This window comes from Cataglyphis hispanica, chromosome 18 (assembly GCF_021464435.1).
Source record: "Cataglyphis hispanica isolate Lineage 1 chromosome 18, ULB_Chis1_1.0, whole genome shotgun sequence".
Taxonomy (NCBI): Eukaryota; Metazoa; Arthropoda; class Insecta; order Hymenoptera; family Formicidae; genus Cataglyphis; species Cataglyphis hispanica.
The window spans coordinates 5,079,102-5,097,893 of NC_065971.1; the positions used below are offsets into that span (position 1 = coordinate 5,079,102).

Consider the following 18,792-nt stretch of genomic DNA (forward strand, 5'->3'; position numbering starts at 1 on the left):
ATTTCTTATCATTTCTAAAACTCAAAAGCTTTAATACAACAAGCTTATAGATGTAGTAAGTTAATTACTCATGCTTATAAATAGTTTTCATCTTTAAAATTACATCATTGCCGATATAAAAAAATATCTGTCTATTAATTTTGATAACTCTAAAGTGTATCAAATTTTAATAAAATCGACAAGTGACAAAAAGATAGGTTTACTAGTTAGATCGCCTATTGGTAATTAAAGTTAAAGTTGAAGTAGATAAATCAATTACACTGTTAAATATCAAATTTGCCTTAAGTTTTACCAAGTCATTTTTGATAGATCTTTTAGTGCTGATTACAAATCTGGTTGTAAAAATGGCGTATCACGTCAAGTTTTTTGAGAAAATTTTAATCAAAGTTGCTAAATTAAGCATTTTTGATACTTTTGCGTGAGTTATATCTTTTGATTTTTTTTGACAATGTGCTACAGACGGCAGCGATAGCTCCAAATAGACCTGCAGATTTATACTTTAAGATAAAAATGCCAAAAGTCCCAGGCAGAAAAGGTTTTTCTGAAAAAAGTTTTCTTCAAAATATAAGAAATATTCACATCGCAGTGTTCCCTAGTCATACGTCTCTGATTGTCAAAATATTTTTTAGTAACAAAAATAACAAAAGACTTTTCTAATTTCGTTCTTAAGTGACAGCGACCTAAAAATCTATATTCACTTCCATGATTGGAATAATCTTTCAAAAATCGTGTGATCTGCCATTTTGGATCCATTTTTAATTTTGAAATTTCAACACGTAATTTATGATGAGTGACCAGACAAACGTATACATAGCAACTTTCTTGATCAGAAAGAATTTTTAAAAAAATTTTAGTAATGGATAATAGATGATGCATGACTAAGGGACACTGCGCTAGATGTTTCTTATGTTTCGGCCATTTTTTTTTTTTAGGAAAACCTTTGTTGCCTGAGATTTCTGGCATTTTTATCATAAAGTATAAGTCTTGAACTTTATTTTGAGTTGTCGCTGCCATCTATAGCATATTCCCATCGAAATCTAATGCAAAACTCATTCCGCTCCCCTTCCCGCCCTTGCTTCTACCATCACACCCTCCCGCTCTCCCTCCCTCCTTAATCTCTTTCTTCCTCCCTTTCTCTTACTTTCTCTCCATCCTTTTCTTCTCTTTCGTCTTTCTTTCTTTTCTCCGTTTCTCTCTCTCTCTCTCTCTCGCGTCAATCATGAGAAACTCTTAATTTTTATATTATTTCCTTTTTGCGTTACAAATGTAAAAAAGATGAGAATTTGCTGTCAATAATCTGAATACCACTGTATTTCAAGAAAATTTCTTTCGATAGATAAAAATCTTAAATGACCATTCATTAAATATTATATTCTTTTGTAAAAGTAAAAATTGAGTATAGATCGGATATTTTTTTTGCAAATCATATAAATTTTCTTCATACTTTAATTTTTCTAAACTAATTTTTGTGAAAAATTATATAAAAATATTTAAAATGTTATTTTGAAAATATAATTAATTAATATCTGCTCATTGGATTAAATTATTATGATAATACACACACATGTATGTAGCATATATGTGGTAATATTCGATTCAGGTACTTCCTCATACTGACAGATCGATGCTTAATTAGTAACTTGAATCAAGATCGTAATTGCTGATTGCCAAAATATTATAAAGAAGATCGCAGTTTGTTTAATTGTTAATTATCCATATCTTCGATTAATTCTATCATACGCTGTGATTCTAATCTATATACGCGACAATCAACATTCAACATACAGGGAACATTACATTGAGTTTGGTATATGTGTGTGTGTGTGTGTGTGTGTGTGTGTGTGTGTGTGTGTGTGTGTGTGTGTGTGTGTGTGTGTGTGTGTGTGTGACGACATATCGTATCTATAATTTTTAATTATGTGTTAAAGATGTCTTTTTCGTGTTGCCGCGCTTTTCTCTTTTTCTTGCATCATCTCTCTTGTAAATATAAGATGCATACGATTGCGGAGTATTGGTCACACAACTCTTCACAAATAAGAATTTTAATAATTCTAATAATTTTCTAATGACGAAGCAAAGAAAATCACCGAAATGCTTGTCTTTTTTATACAAAATTTTACAAAGACATATGTTTCTTCTTGCGCGCTGATATTCACTAGTATTCTTCGACACTTCGTTGTCGATCATTTGCGTAACTTCCATATAGATTTCTGAGATCGAAATGTTGAATTAATAGAAATAGTTTTATCGAAAGATGTAATTGGCATTCGAGATTATTATTATTATTATTATTATTATTATTATTATTATTATTATTATTATTATTATTATTATTATTATTATTATTATTATTATTTATATATAACTCGAATTTTGACAATTGATTCTTTAAAATATATAGAAAATGAACTTTTTATATAAAAAAAGTATGTGGAAATCAACATTAAATGTTTACTAAAGATCAATTTGAAGTAGAACGAAAAAATTCAGTAATCTTTATTTTAAAACAATCCTTATAAGTGAAATGTACATTACTTCATGATCACTACACACACACTTTATTTCGTAAAAATAAGAGTCTGTATAACTTTTTAAATAAAATTGTCTGCATAACTTTTTAAACTTGACAGTTCATAACTTGCCACGACCAAAGAAAATCAGCGTACATCAGCGAAACATTTTCGAACTGCCATTCCTATGGCTGATGAGAAAATGGCATTCTTTCTTAGTCCCTAATTTTATAAGTCCTACATATCTACGATCAGATTAACGACAGCGATACATTAGAAAGACGAAACGCGGAGACTATTGGAAAGAATAGTTCAATTGCTTTAGTAGGCATGCGTAGAGCCCTAAATTATTTTGAGCGAGAATGGTAGTGCCGTAGAACTGCCGTAGTGAGAAAAGGTCGATTAATCGAGATCAAGAAATTTCCTTTAATCCAAGAGGACACTTTGACGATATGAAATGTTCTAGTTAGATTTTAATTTCTGTGAGGTAATTATCGCTAAACACATTAACTATCTCAATCCCTAATGGTGTTCTGCGGCCGAAATTATTTGGGTCCCGAATAATTATTGTAACTCGTTTAAGATCTCTCACGCATCTACGATTCCGTTTTTCGCCTTTCTTTCTCTCCCCTTCCTTCTTGCAGCCACTAGCACACGCTTTGTTTCGACAACACATTTTATCAATCTTTAATTTAACGATTTAAAGTACTTAAGTGTATATATGTAATAATTAGATCGCGCATCTACGAGGATCAAGCATCCGTGGATAGGCGTCTCTACACAACTCGTTCAAATGTGATTTTAGGCCGTATTTGAGCAGTCGCTGTTGAGAAAACGAAGATCGCGAGCATCGTTATTGCCTAAATCCTCATAAGATATTCCTTTTCGCCAAATGTGTCAAATCGAACTGTGATGGACGGAGATCGCAATGTCCATCGAAAAGAAAGGGCATACACACAAAATCGGCAAGTGACTATTTTCTTCATCACTTCTGCACAGAGCGTTTCGTTGCGAAGTAAAAACGCAGCGATATAAATCGATCCATTTAAAGAACTTTAGTATTCAGTTTTTAATAGCAATAATAATGCAGTATTACTTACGCAAAGTATATAATAAGGTAAGAGTTAAAAAAAAAATTCAAATGGATTGATTTACGTTATCGAAACGCCGATAAAAACACACTACCTGCTAGGCAGGCTAGAAAAGTATTACTGTCGTTTGATCCACGTGAGGGCACGCGCGTTTCCATTAAATTGTCTCTAACGCTTACAATAAGAACGAGTACAACACAGATATATTTACGGGAAGAGGCCATTATTTATATAACTCTTAATTAATAGCATCCTCGACGAGAGGTGACCAATCGCGCTATGTATTTATTTCAAGAGAAAGAACAACTATTTCTTCCAAGTAATAAATTGCGTGCGGCAATATGGGAATATTTCTACTTGCGGCTGGTCGACCTAATAATTTTACAATATCGAATCGCACAATTCGCGATGTATGCTCGTTTCTAGGAATACTTTACATGCGATTCATAAGTAGTACGAATTATAAGAAGTATGACATTATAGCGAGTATTATTTTCTAAAGATTCGTAGCGTAAGTTTGAATCAATAAAATTTCGATTGTCAAGATTGATACAATTTGCATGTACGTATATCTATTTATCTATTTGTCAGTCTATCTCTGCATGGTATGCTTGTATGCTCATTGTTTTGTTTTGTACGCGCACGCGCGCTTTTTGTGTGTGTGTGTGTGTGTGTGTGTGTGTGTGTAAATAGTCCTAAATAGGCGTAAATATTAATAGAGACAGACTCAAATTATGTTTACATTAAAATACTAGCGTTCTACATCATAGAAAAATTGTAGTTGTTGTTTTCTGAGAGCAAGTACTGAGATTTTACCTTCTGATTTAAACTTCGAACTTTGTCGAAAAATGAAATATTTTCAGAGACGCGCGAGAAGTGAGACAAGCATAGCGTGTTATTTACAAAGTTTAAGCTTTGCTATTCAAAATTTTAATTGTATATATATATATATATATATATATATATATATACATATAAATGATATACAAGTATAAACTTAAATTGAAATATAATTTTATATGTATTTTATATTTAATTATAAATATATATTTTTCATTTATATTTATTTAAATCTAAGTAAATAAATATGTATGTATGTAAGAAACATAAGATAGATGTAATCAGATAACATCAAATTTATAAAAAAAGGTGATATTTTTATATACCAAAAAGTTAGTGTTAGGTTCTCTTGCAAAAATAACGGATGCTTTTAAATGTCTTAAGTATCAAGAATGTTGAATCTAATCTGATCGAGATTTTAGTGATAAAAAATGATGCAAAGAATAATTCGTCATCTTTAGATCAATTATCATAATTGATTACGATTTAGCGCTGTGTATTACAAAATGTAAATTCTCATCTCAATTTTATAAGTGCTATATTAATATTTAGTACAGCCATAGAAGAGAGAGAACAAGCAGCAGCGATAGTGACAACGACAGTAACAACGGCATCGATAACGATAGCTAGCAATCGTAGTAATAATAGTAATTATTAGGTCACTTCGAAGGCTAGTAGAAAAAACATGCTTAGAACGCGCTCAGCTGCTAAAGGAGAGAAATACTTTATTTAAAGTGTAGATGATTGGATATTCATCACGAGAAGATTGTCCATGCGATAATCTTCATATGAGACTTTCAACGAAATGAGATTGTTCGCCCCGAATGAATCTCGTGATTTTCGTCGAAAGTTTCATCTATTTTCATTACCTTCGCCGCAAATATCTCTTTTGCTCGATTTGTTTGCACTTTCTGTTTATATATACATCGTCGTTTACTAAGATTATTTTGAACTAATTTCCTTTTGCGTTCCTATATCTTGAATTGTCATTCGTATAACTTATCGCTTATTCGCGAAAAAATCAATTCAAATTCTCTTAAGTAATTATTACAAACAGTACGTTAATGAAGATATTAACTATATACTTTATTTATTAGATTGTATAATATTTATATTGTTGTGTATTCTCTTTCTTCAATAATACGATATTCCACATAATCGAATATTATTATATCGAATATCATATTACTGAAGAAAGAGAGTACACAACGATACAAATATCATTCAATCAAATAAACAAGGTATACGAGATCTCTTTATATAAGATAATACGTTATTTTGGCAAAATTCGAATTTAAATCATCCAATATTTATAACGTCGGATATGTGTTTCTAGGCCGATTATAGATTTATCTCACGTGGGCGACAGATTTTGTCGTATTTCCTTCGCGATATATTTGACGTAGCCCTCGCAAAGGCACAACTGTCTATCTATCTCGTTTATAATTCTTGCGAGACATGTGTCGCCGGTGTTGGAGGCGAGAGAAGCGACCAAAAAAATATGTAAGCAGCATAGTCATGATTAAAAATATTTCTCCTTTTCTTATACGTCGATCTGCTCTTCCCCTTCTCATCGCCGTTCTGTGTTTTTTGAGTAAAAAAATTACTTTCTTCCGATGTTTGTAAGCGCTCGCGATTTCGCTCGCACGTTTTCTTTTTCTTTTTTCATTATTTAAAAAGTTCCTCCCTTTACAAATCACAAAGAGATCCTCAATCGTAAGACTCGATTGAACAGTTGGACTTCAACGATCCAACAATGTTGAATAAAATAAAAGATGCTGATCGGAACGTTTTACAAAAGTGTAAGATTAAGATAAACGTGGAGGAGAAATTTTGTTAGTACTGCAACTGCGAGAGAGTATAAGAACGGCACACACATATATGTATGATCGTTAAGAACCTTTGTTTCCACATCGACTTGCGAAAATAAATAATCTTCAATTGAGAACTTTCGTTAACATTTCCCTTAACATTTACATATTATCGTTAACATCGAGTTTTAATGTGTGATGCGAAATAGTGACGTATTTATCATTTAACGTATCATTTAAACACACGTACATTTTGATTATCTTTCTCGTTACAGTTTCCCCGCATAGAGATGCATAATAATATATAATGTATTTATATAGGATGTATATGTGTGTGTGTTTTACACGTGACCCGATCGACATCGACGCCGTAAGAGAGTTTTACATTATACACACATACACGACATCGTTTAAATATTGCCGTATCTCTGCGCACACACCACACTCGATATATATATATATATATATATATATATATATATTAATAAATTTGTGATCCTTTCTAACCGTTTAGACGTGACTCACACATTGTGAGGGTGCTGCCAGATCATTTTAATTAATTATATGTACGGTATTATCACGTTTATTATCTATTGTACTAATTACTCGGGCGGGGTAAGCGCAATAATTCTGAACAATTTATTCTGTCCTCTAATTTCATCGCGGCACATGTTGTAGGATTTAAACATTCACATTAACGCGCCCCGAAGATCATATAAATAAAAGAAATTATCCCAAAGCAAGTAAGGTATAGGCTAGGTATTTGAAGTATCGTATTTAGTCATCGTCGTTTTTTCCACATTATTTTGTTAACGTTCAGCATCCGCCGATCGCGCGATCAAACCTCTTTGGGATTGCTTCGTGATATTACAGTGATCTTCGGGATCGCGAAAAAGGACTATATTAGGTCTGAGAAACGTCGAGGAAAAATCCGCCTGTCCGTCTCGTTATCAGTCTACGAGCTACAAAAATTGTGCGACTTCTAAACACCGAGTTTGGTTGATTATTATTCAAATTGGCCGCAAAGTTACCTCTGGAACTCTTTTTTTCCTGTCATTCATCCGCTCCTCTCATCACTACCTCAAGATAATTGCTCTTCTTTTTTTCTTCATTGGCTCGGCCAGCGAGCCTTAAAACGATTGTCTATCATTAAGTTAAAGCAGATTGCGCCGATCGAGGCATTCCCTTAAATTCTGCTGTTTTCTATCGTCATCATTTTTCTAGAATGCGGACAGAAAATTCGAAATCTTTCCTTTTCACCATATCTTATCCATCATTAAAACTATACAACTTATCCTACAATTATTATGCAATAACATAATTAGCGTTGAACTGTTACATTACAACACAATCGTTCATACAATGTTTACATAAATGGCAAATCTCTTTTATTCAAGCGCAATGGAAAATATAAAATCCAATTTTAAAATTATATTGATTAATAAATTATTAAAGCATAGATCGTTTATATAACGTTGCAAACTTTCTGTATCGCATCCTAAATCAAGCATCGGCTTTAAATAGAAATCGCGAATTCTGGAAGTGCCTCGTCGATGCGAAAGGATCAAAACTTTGTTGATCCTCAATACCGATATCTGAATTAACGCGTGCGAAATTCGATCGAATCGCTGACTGGATCAACCAGATGAGACCGCCGGCGGCGGCAGATGTCGATCGAGTTTCGGGCGATCGACGTTCCCGTCGAAATATATATTTCTCTCAGGAAAAATGGACCCTCATCTCATCTCATCAGGATATACATGGCTGCTTGCGATTACATTATATCCGTGGAAAAAAATAATCTCTATCTACCTCTTTCTCTTTCTCCTTTCACATACTGCCCATGCGAACATTTACACCTTTATTGCTAAAATCATCGCGAAATACCGACGCGAAAAACACTCGCGGATCTCGAAAGACGCTAATCAAAGGAACTAGGGAACATATGTTTTGTTCTCTTTATCATCTCCTTCATCGAGCCAAAACGTGACGCTGACATCGTTTCATAAACGCGAGTTGAAAGCGTTACATCTTTATGATTTTTAAAATTGATTGTCTTCTTGAACAATTGTACGATGAAATCATCTGAAGTTGATTGTCTTCTGGATATATGTTATACATGATTTCTTAGATCAAGTTTGTTATGAGATACATGATCGATCCGTTGCTAATTGATGATTGTTTTCCTCAATTATTTTTTATGATAATCTAAAATTTTTATAATAATATTTCATAATAATATTTTTTTAAAAAATCTATTTAAAGAGAAAGGATAATATATATTCTAGAAACACGCGCTTTTTTTATTATTTGTAAAAGTTAATACATGATTGAGTACTCGATTAATTGATGTATCATTTGGTATCTGTTTGTCTTATCAATCGATTTAATACAAGTCAATTGTATCTGTTTGTCTTATCAATTGATTTAATGTTCTTATCCTTTGATAACAGAAAATAGGATACATATGTATAGCAGAAAATAGAATTACTATTCATACATAATAAATTTTAACTGATCGAGATATTGAATAAACAATGATACCTTTTTCGAATGATATTTTGCATAAGATCATGAATAAATCTCAGAAAGGAGCGAAAAATTGCAACACGGAAAGATCCTCGTCGGACCTCGTCGACGATAAACTTGGTTTATCTTCTGGAACAACGTGCATCTCATCGCTACATTCAAAAACTCGTAATAATAAGACACGCCATTGTCATCTCGAGAAGATCGAGATCGCGCTGGTCTCGAGCTAGCCAGCACCGCGACGTCATCAGCCATGATTTCCATCAAGAGATAATTTTGACGACGGACTCGCCCTCATCCTTGAGCAAAAGACTCAATCTGAGGTCGAGCTCGCCGGCTTCGAGGGCCCACTTTTCCCTCAACCATCATGGTGAGTCCGCGTTCTGCGTGCCGAGGGTGTGAATCGGGAAGAGCGGATACCAGTCGAAAATGAATTCCTTCGGCGGCAGCAGGTCGAGATTCACTTCGGCGCCGCCCAACCCTTGATTGCTCTCGAAGCCCTGTTTCTTCTCCCACAGCATCACCAGCAAGTGTCTGCCCTGCAGGATGTCGCAGCGGCCGTACTTCAGCGTCTGCCGATATTGCGGATTCTTCGAGTGCCGTATCACGCGAGTCTTGCGCTTCTGCAGCCACTTCTCGCCGTCTCGTTCTCGCAAGTACGTCTTCACATAAGTATCTGCGAATAAAAATAAAAGTTTCGTGCCGTCGAGATCAGGACGCAAGAAAAATATTGTTGAAAATCAAAAATCTCTTTTCAGCGTGTCTGCATGAGGTGCAAAGAAATGTATTATATTCTCTGGTATGTGAATCTTCAATTAAATTTCTTCAGAGATAAAAGAAAAGAAACTTTCAATCTTTTTATAAATTATACATGAAAATAGTTTTGAAATGATCAAAGATTTCTAAATGATGAAGGAAAGTATTTTGGCGTCTTATTCAAATCGTTTTGTCTGAATTGAATTAATAGAACTGACAATCAGCTAATTTTGTTATCATTATCGAGATATTTATAAATAATATAGCACGTTTGTTTTATCGTAAACTTGAACTTTTAATGTACTTTAATGATTAATCGATAAACAAGTCATCGAGATTATTTTGCGTTAAACGCTTGCTCGGAAAGTAGTCTCTAAATGTTAAAAAAGCAATGCATAAATAATCAAGATGCATTATAAAGGTAACGGAATTAATGTTTGGCACGAGGATAAGATAGTAACATTTAAAGGCCATGAGTATCTTATAATAATCATAAACACAGAAGTGAGCTTCTTCTATTAGGAATTAATGTAGCAGTAAAGAGAAATAGCGCTTCAAATTACCTGGCTCCTCCTTCTCCTCGAGGCAGATGTCCCTTGCACAGATAACCTCGACTTCGAGAGCTCCCTTGCAAAGATAAAAGCCCAATTGCACTTCACCATTCTGCGCGCCTGCAATATACATGATCGCAATGGAGTAGATGGAAGCATTCAGTTTAGACAAAAGTTGCGTATATGCCTAAACAATTTTATTATATTATTATATATAATATAATATATAATATAGTATATATATTATTATATATATATATATATATATATATATATATATATTATATATAATATTATATATATTATATTATATTATATATTATATATTATATATTATATATAATATATTATATATATATATATATATATATATATATATATATATATATATATATATATATATATATAATATTATATATAATAGTATACATATATTATATATAATATAATATATAATATATAATATATAATATATAATATAAACATATAATATAAACAATATTAGAATAAAATTAATAAGCAATAAATTTAAAGTTGAATAAAATCTGATTTTTGCGGTTTCCGGATAGCAACTAAGTATCCAGCTAATATTAGCTCTAAATTATATTTTAAATTTGATTTTTTAATTAGACCTATTACCACTGATTATTTTGTATCCTTTAGGTAACACCTGTCCGCGACCCAGTTTCAGGTCGACGCCGTTTTCATTTCTCGCTAACTGACTGCAACAATAAGAAAATCGCACATATTCAATTATGTTTAGCTTAATAAATATGAATTTAAACTGATTCGTATCCACTCGTTTATTGTTAAATACACGATGATTGAAACGCAATATTAATGATGTAATCATTGATGAATCGATAATAAACACATTGTAAATGCGAGTGGAATAGATTTTTAATTCGTCATAAGAAGGATGAATCGCATACCTCCATTTCTCGTCTTCGTCGGATTCGCTATTTCGATCGAAAAATTTCTCAGGAATCTCCATGACGCTGTCTTTGCGCCCACCCCGCCCTACGAGTTCAAAGATATCTTTTCACATTATTGATCATTGACAGGCTGCAATCTGTATGGCGTTGCACGAATAAGCAAAAGTCTATCACTAAATTATAACTCTCATTCATCGATCAATTTTACTCATCACACATAATTATCACTCCTATCGATTTCCTAAGTGCACGATCATACAAATCGCAGTCAGATTATTCAAAAAGACAATTTACACCTGCCAATTAGAAGAGTCAGTTCTACAGGCTTGTTATTTTAAACTCAGTTTTGCGACAGATTTCTCAGAGAAGCTTCTTACTAAACAATACGACAATTGCAAAGCATCTTCGATCGTATGAATTTCAATTTTTCACGATTTTTTAAAATAATCTATATTATGTTATTAATATTTATATTACATATCCTTTTTTTTTATAAAATATTTATTAAAATTGATGATAATTGATAATATTTCGTAAAATGATGATACCGTATTGGTGGTCTTATTTAATTGCCACTTCAAATAGATAATTATTTTAAAGCTAATGAAAATTTCAGCTAAATCTTTTCATATTGAACAGATAGAAAGAAAGAAAAAGGTATTATATATAAAATTTATAATACAAAATGAATATAAATTGCATCTCTTTTTCATCGTTTCTTTTTTATATCCTTATGCTTTAATATCAATTTTTCAATTGCTCATAGAGTGATATGTATAATTTTAGTACACACAAGAATATACGCGGTGAAAATTTTTCTATGCAAGCAATTCGATCAATGCGAATAGTGCGGCCAAATCGTAAAATTCAACGACCGAAGCTTCCTGAATTAAATAGATATATAATAAGTTCCAACGCGTTCTCTCTACATAGAAGTAAGATACAAACTTCGACTCCAAAGTACCAGTGATAGCAGGGAAGTTTCAACTCTACGAAGAGGAAAGTTTGGTCTCGATAGCTGTAATAAGATAATTAGAAGCTCGGAGAGCTAGTATATGTAGTTCGCTCTCTCTCTCTCTCTCTCTCTCTCTCTCTCTCTCTCTTGTTCTATCGTTAACATATTCCGCTCAAACTATAGTTGTCACTATGATTTTTATACTTGTATTTTCTTCTTATTATTAGTTGCAGAACACAAATTAATTTCAATTCTGCCACATATTTTTCATCAAAAAAAAAATTTTGTTATATAATTATTAAATATATACAATTTCAATCAATTTTATATCTTTTTTCTCTTTTTTCATTGATAATAAGCCATTCAATAATAAGCAAGTATACAGACTATTTCTGTCGGAATTAAGAAATTGACTTGTTTTGATAAAATCGTAGAGATTTGTGGCACAAAATATATATTATTTCTTATTTATTTTTACAAAATATTCTTCGATGCAATGTGAATTTTTAATTAAATGTTATCTTCAGAAATACATATATAAATAAAAATAGATAAAAAAAGATATAAAAAAATTAAAAATAAGCCGATATAAAGATATAACGTAGAATCAATAGAGAATTATAGTATAATCAATACAGACAGAGTTTGTTGTAATCATATCAGTACAGTGCTACTTGTTAAATGCTCAGTTCAATACAGTGCTTGAAAAACGTGCGACAGTACGACAGTACAACATTTGACTTCTCTTACCTAAAATCATAACTGTAGATAGCAACAATGGTGTAGCAGAGCAAGTGGCTAAGGATCACATTATCTACAAATACTAATAATGCATTTTCAAGCGAATATTCTAAGTGTTACCTACTCGCTCTAATTGCAAGGAACGGGATGTTGGAAAGAGATAAGCAAAAAGAGCATCACGAAGGCTTGCAGAATAGGTTGCAGGACGTGGATAAGGTACTTTCTTTGCTTTCTACTCACCTGTCAACAGATGATTCGAAATTGTACAATATCCGCATTGTATAAGTAAATATACGTAAATATAATATAATATGATAGCAAATCGCAAATTTAATCGTCTATTGAATTATGTTTAAAGACTCATTAATGTTTTAAAGTAATTAAAGAGCATTTTTTTTTTTCAATTTGATGCTTGAATATAAATATAGTATATTTCTGCATTAGAATATATTAATACAATTACAATTATTTTTATTAATTAAACTAAATTGGTTGCATTAAAATTTTTGACAGTTATAATAAGTTTTGCGCGAATAATAATGTTGTGCGATTAAAAGCAATTTAAACGAAAACATTGTATATGTTATCTTTTAAATAAATACCTCATTCAAATTCATAAGAAAGATATAATCTTAAGAGAAAGGTGAAAAAAGAATGAATGAGTTAATTAGAGAAGAGGGCAAAAAATTACATGTTAAAGCTCTTGACGTCTTAAAGTAATTAAAGAATATTTTTTTCAACTTGCTCAAATATAAATATATATTTCTGCAAGAATATTAGAATATATTAATAGTTACAATAATTTTATTAATTAAGCTAATTTTGTTGCAAACTTTTGTTAAAACTTTTTACAATTATAATAAATTTTGAATAATAATGTCGCGCGACTAAAAAAAAATTTGAACAAAAACATTATATATGTTAACTTTTGAACAATTGTCTCATTTAAATTCATGATAGATGAAATCTTAAGAGAAAAGAGAAACAAAGAATATATGAGTTAATTAAAAAAGGGCAATAAATTATCTGTTAAAGCTCTTGACGTTTAGAAAGATTAAATAGATTAATAAATAAAAGTAGAAAGTAAAATGAGATACAACCAATAAAAGCAAGAATTTAATAATATATTCGAAAAGTTGAAACACCAACAGAAGTATAATTAATCTCGCTGTAAAAATTATTTCACGATGGAATTACGGAAGGGAAAAATGCGCGTGCGAAAAGAAAGAGATCTCGCGACTGAAATTTATCAGCATGTTTTCTTTTTGTTTTATGATAAATGATATTGCGTGCATCTCTAAAAAATATAATGTGACGTATCGGGGAGAGAAGACAAATTAATAACATATGTGCGCAAAAAGAGAGAATTGAACGTAGAAAAAGAAATAGCGTAAAAATAAACCGAGACACGCGAGAGATATCATAGAGACGATATTTTCTCTATAAAAACAAAATACATTGCTATCAATTCGACTTCTTTTTTTTTAAGTACCTTGTCTACGTCATTGATTAATAAAAATTACAGAAAAATAGAAGAGAGCAAGAAAAAAAAAACAATAAAAATAGAAAAAAAAAATTGTAGAGAAAAACAAATGTTTAATTACGTGAGCGTAAGGTAGATAAACGAGTCTGTTATTCATAAACTGATCATAAAATATTTGCTCTCGCTATATAAAAATTTTTATTCAGAAAATATATCTTTTCCATTTTAATTAAAAAAATTTTTTTTTCATCACAAAAAATTAAAACGCTGTTAAAGAAACGTGTTTTGAATAAAAATATCAGAATAATTATATATTTGATATATTATTATATTATTGTAGATTTTTTTATCAAAAATATATAAAAAATTTATTGTACCTCTTTTCTTAAACACAAGATGTTATTAATAAAATTATTATTTTAACATATAAACCTTTTTATTTTCTGCATATTTCGAATAAAAAAAAATTGAAAAGAAAAATCTTTAATATTAAAAATAATTGTGTCAAATTTGAAAATTTTGAAACATAGATAGATATTTTCAGATTCTATTTCTCGATTTCTTTATATCCATTATCAATTGTCCGTGAATATTAATAACTTTGTCTGTGTATCAATGAACCTACTCCTATTTTTTCTCCGCTACAACGATGCTGTTGTTAAAAGGGGCAAACTAAAGGAATCAGAAATTGGAAGCGAGATCTTGCTAAAGATATATACAGTACAGATAAACGGAAATTGGCGGAGGAGAAGAGCGATAGATAGTCAATGACAGAGAAAGTGTGTCTTACCGGAAGCCCGTAATGCTGGTTGACAGTGTCCTGCGGTTATTTATCGAGGTGGTATGGAGTGCGGCAGTGGGAAGGAGGCCGATTTACCGGTCCTCGGAGACACAGGCTCGCACTGCCACACAGTAACTGTTGGGACTACGCACTCTGTTGTCGTTGGTGGTGGTCGATGGTGGTTGTTTGGTTGGTTGGTTGGTTGGTTGGTTGGTTGGTTGGTTGGTTGATTGGTTGGTTGGTTGATTGGTCGTGCGTGCGTGGCCCACGATTTGTCGTCGATAATCGGGGTCGTGACGATGGCCAATGGCATTTCGACCGAGCGAACCGAGTGTTTCGTGATTCGAGTCGAGTATGAAGGGCATTCAGAGTTTTGGCATTGAGCGGACGATGCCGACCGAGAAAGGATATCAAGATAATCAACAATACGGTGAGGCGTTCAAGTTCAAAATGCACGCCAAGCGGTGCACTTATGCGAACGAAGATGCACACAGATGTCAATAAGTCGCGGAGAATGGAGCGACAAAGACTGATTAAATGATTGCGATTCTTTGATAGCGACAAGACGCTTGATAATCTTTTTGGCGACTCGACGAGGTGGATGTCGCGAGATAGTTTAAGCAAAAGTTAAGGAAAAGAGGGAGAAAGAGGGCGAGAAAATGAGCCGTACATTTTCTAGAAACGTCACTCAAGCTCATTTCTCATGCAATTTGCAGCCTATTTTCTCGTAATGCAAATCTACTCCTAGTCTTCGTTATCATGCTAACAGATAAAAATGATGGTAATCTCGTGTTTATTCGTTCAACTAGTGGAGTTAACACTTTATTTCGTTTTTAATTTTTTATCTTGCAAAAATGTTGCTATTTCAACTAGGTACATTCTATTAGTACGAAAATTTTGGCATATATTTTAAATATATCCAGTACGTTCAAGAAGTTCCGAAAATGATTTTTTTTTTAAAGAATGATTTTTTAGACGTATTAATGACATTATCTTTCAATCAATATTGAAACTAGGTGGTACCCAACTTTTTAAGTCCCTTATAATTTTTTTGTTATGTTACGTACAATAGTTTTTGAATAATACAATTGAAAGATTGTTTGTTTTTTTGTATTGTCACGATTTTAAGAATAGCAACAGACCGCAATTAAATTTTGCTTTAAAAGTGGAAAAACTATCAAATTTTATCAAACTATTGGAATTCTATCAAAATGTTATAGATCGATGTTTAAAGCAAATTTAATGTTTTAAGCCCGAATTTTATCAATCGAGTGAAATTTCTTTTCCATGACAACGCATCCGCGCATTCATCAATCGTTGTCTCCCAATTTTTGACCCCAAAAAATGTAACTATCATCCATCCATCCATCAGACTTGGCATCTGCCGATTTTTTTGTTCCTCAAGATAGAATTTGATGATGAAGGAGATTCGCTATGAAGATGTGAAGGCGATTCAACACGCTGTGACAGAGTGTTTAATTTCGATTTCTCAAAGGAATTTTTTTGGCCAAAGATTGGGAAATGCATGAGTGCGTTGTTATGAAAAAGAAATGATTCACCCAATTGATAAAACTCGGACCTAAAATGTCGAATTCGCTTTAAAAGTCGATCCATAATATCTCGATAAAACAGTTTTTCCATTTTTAAAACAAAATTTATTCGCGGTCCATTACTCTATTCTTGAAATCGTGACAATGCTAAAAGAACAAATGGTCTTTCAATGTGCACTACCCAAAAACTATTGCACCTAACACAACAATAAAATTATGGGAGACTCAAGAAGGTTGATACTAGTTTCAGTATTGATTAAGAGATAGTATCATTAATACGTCTTTGAAAAAATCAGTCTTGAAACTTTTTGAATGTACCAAATATATTAATTTTTTTGACAATTTATTTTTTGAAAGTCCACGAAAAACTATTCACATATATTATCGCAATCCACCCCGTGCGTTCAACACGGAAGCCGCTAGTTAAGCCTGAACGATGAAGAAACGATAATCTTGTTGACAGAACGATCAGCAGCGCATCGCTATTATGACAACTTGGCACGCCTGGTGTTGATGAGGCAAACAACATTTGGAGAAGTGGATGAGAAGCTGAACAACGTAAGAGCAGACAGGGAAAGAGAAAAAAAGAGAGGGACAAAATGTCGGCGTTAGATACAAGGTGCGTGCAACAGCACAGGAGCGCAATAGCATATTGTGTCTTTCGTTGTCCCGGTTACGTTGGTGATGATGGCGATAACGTTCATTCTTCCGCTTCTTGTAAAAGCCTTAAGCACTGCGAGAGAAAGGATTTTTGGCATTTTCGAGTCATTATTGTCAGGCTGTAAGACGATACGAGCAGTCAACAACAGGCACAATAGCGGCGCGCAACAATAAAATTGTAGTACAGAAGAGCGGAGATCACAAATGGCATTAACTTTTGCTTGGCTGGAATGAAGAAAAAACATTGATTTCCATCCGTAGGACACAAGCCGAAGCGAGAGACAGGCACAAAGGCGTGGAATGAACCTGGCGATTTAGATGCTTGGTAAGACCACAATCAATTCTATCTCAATTCGTCGACCGAGACGATGACTCCTCGAATGATGTAACAGCGAATGATGATTGACGAGCGAGGCTCGCACAGAAGTCAGCACGATAAATCATTTTGCTAGACTTCAGATGGACCCATTAATGGTGATCGGAACGTTTCAGAACAATTCCGGCTCGTTTCCATTTCGACGTCAACGTCGATCAGTTCATCGCAGTTTGGCAAATAGATATGCCGATTATTGTTGGCTCGCTGAATATTTATAGCGTAATCAAGGAATGAAGCAGACGCCGAATCGAACATTAAGCGTATGAACGATAAAACAACGGCGCAATTGAAGACACAAAACACAAAGCAAATTTCAAAAGCGGTCATCGTCATGGTCGACAACACTAAACAGAAAATCTGAAATCAATCTGATCCCGAATTCCCGACGTCATGACGAGCTCCTTTCTAGGTCGGGCTGCTCCGTTAGATATCATAAATTGATAAATGCAAATGAAGGATTTTTTGCAAATGAAAGAGAATATTCTCCGCGTGTTAACAATGTTCGCTCGGTCAAACCGCGCAGGATCGACAGGACGTGATAGTGCGAGACAGATAATAATTGCATCCGAAAACAAGAATATAGAAAAAACTTTACAAAAATGGAATAGATGCAGATTATATGTTTTGTACATTTGGAAGAATAATTACAAAATAGAACTATGAATAAAAATAAATGCAGAATATATTGATTGATTTTTGATTATATATGTACAGTAATTAAAAAATCAATAAAATTTTAGAAACATCTCTTTATTAAAAGTATATCTTACCATAACAAATTTTCCGAAAGTATCTTGTTTTTTTGTATTATATAATAAACAATATAGTAAAATATAGATCTAAGAAAATAAAATTTAAAATCTTATCTAATATACTGTCAAAAATATTTACATAAGTTATTAGATTAATCGTATTTATAAGTTTATGTAAATGAGATCTATTACATATGAAAAATATCTACATTATATAAGTTTATAAAAATTTATAATTTTCAACTATTTGTTTCTCAATTGAGAGAAGAAAAGAAAAGAATATATTTAAAAATCAAGATGGTGATTATAAAAATTGCTGAAATTTACATGTACAAAATTATTTTATAAAAATGCAAGTTAAAAAATAGGAAGAAAAACAACACTAATATAGAAAATAGAGGGAAAGAGAGAAGGAGAAATGATTTGTTTAATGCAACGAATGTTAAACGATTCAGCAAACGATTAAACGGT

The 18,792-nt window shown here is 32.3% G+C and overlaps 1 protein-coding gene across 1 annotated transcript in view; it reads right to left on the reverse strand.

Moving 5' to 3' along the window:
- Positions 1 to 8,545: 8,545 nt before the first annotated feature.
- LOC126856246 (regulating synaptic membrane exocytosis protein 1) overlaps positions 8,546 to 18,792 on the reverse strand; it is a 161,459-nt gene continuing 151,212 nt past the window's right edge. Inside the window, exons 20-23 of the mRNA XM_050604587.1 lie at positions 11,021 to 11,108; positions 10,728 to 10,810; positions 10,101 to 10,208; positions 8,546 to 9,457 (exon numbers count right to left, since the gene is read on the reverse strand). Of these exons, the coding sequence (XP_050460544.1) occupies positions 9,147 to 9,457; positions 10,101 to 10,208; positions 10,728 to 10,810; positions 11,021 to 11,108 (590 nt within the window). The 3' untranslated portion in view covers positions 8,546 to 9,146. The remainder of the gene's footprint in view (positions 9,458 to 10,100; positions 10,209 to 10,727; positions 10,811 to 11,020; positions 11,109 to 18,792) is intronic.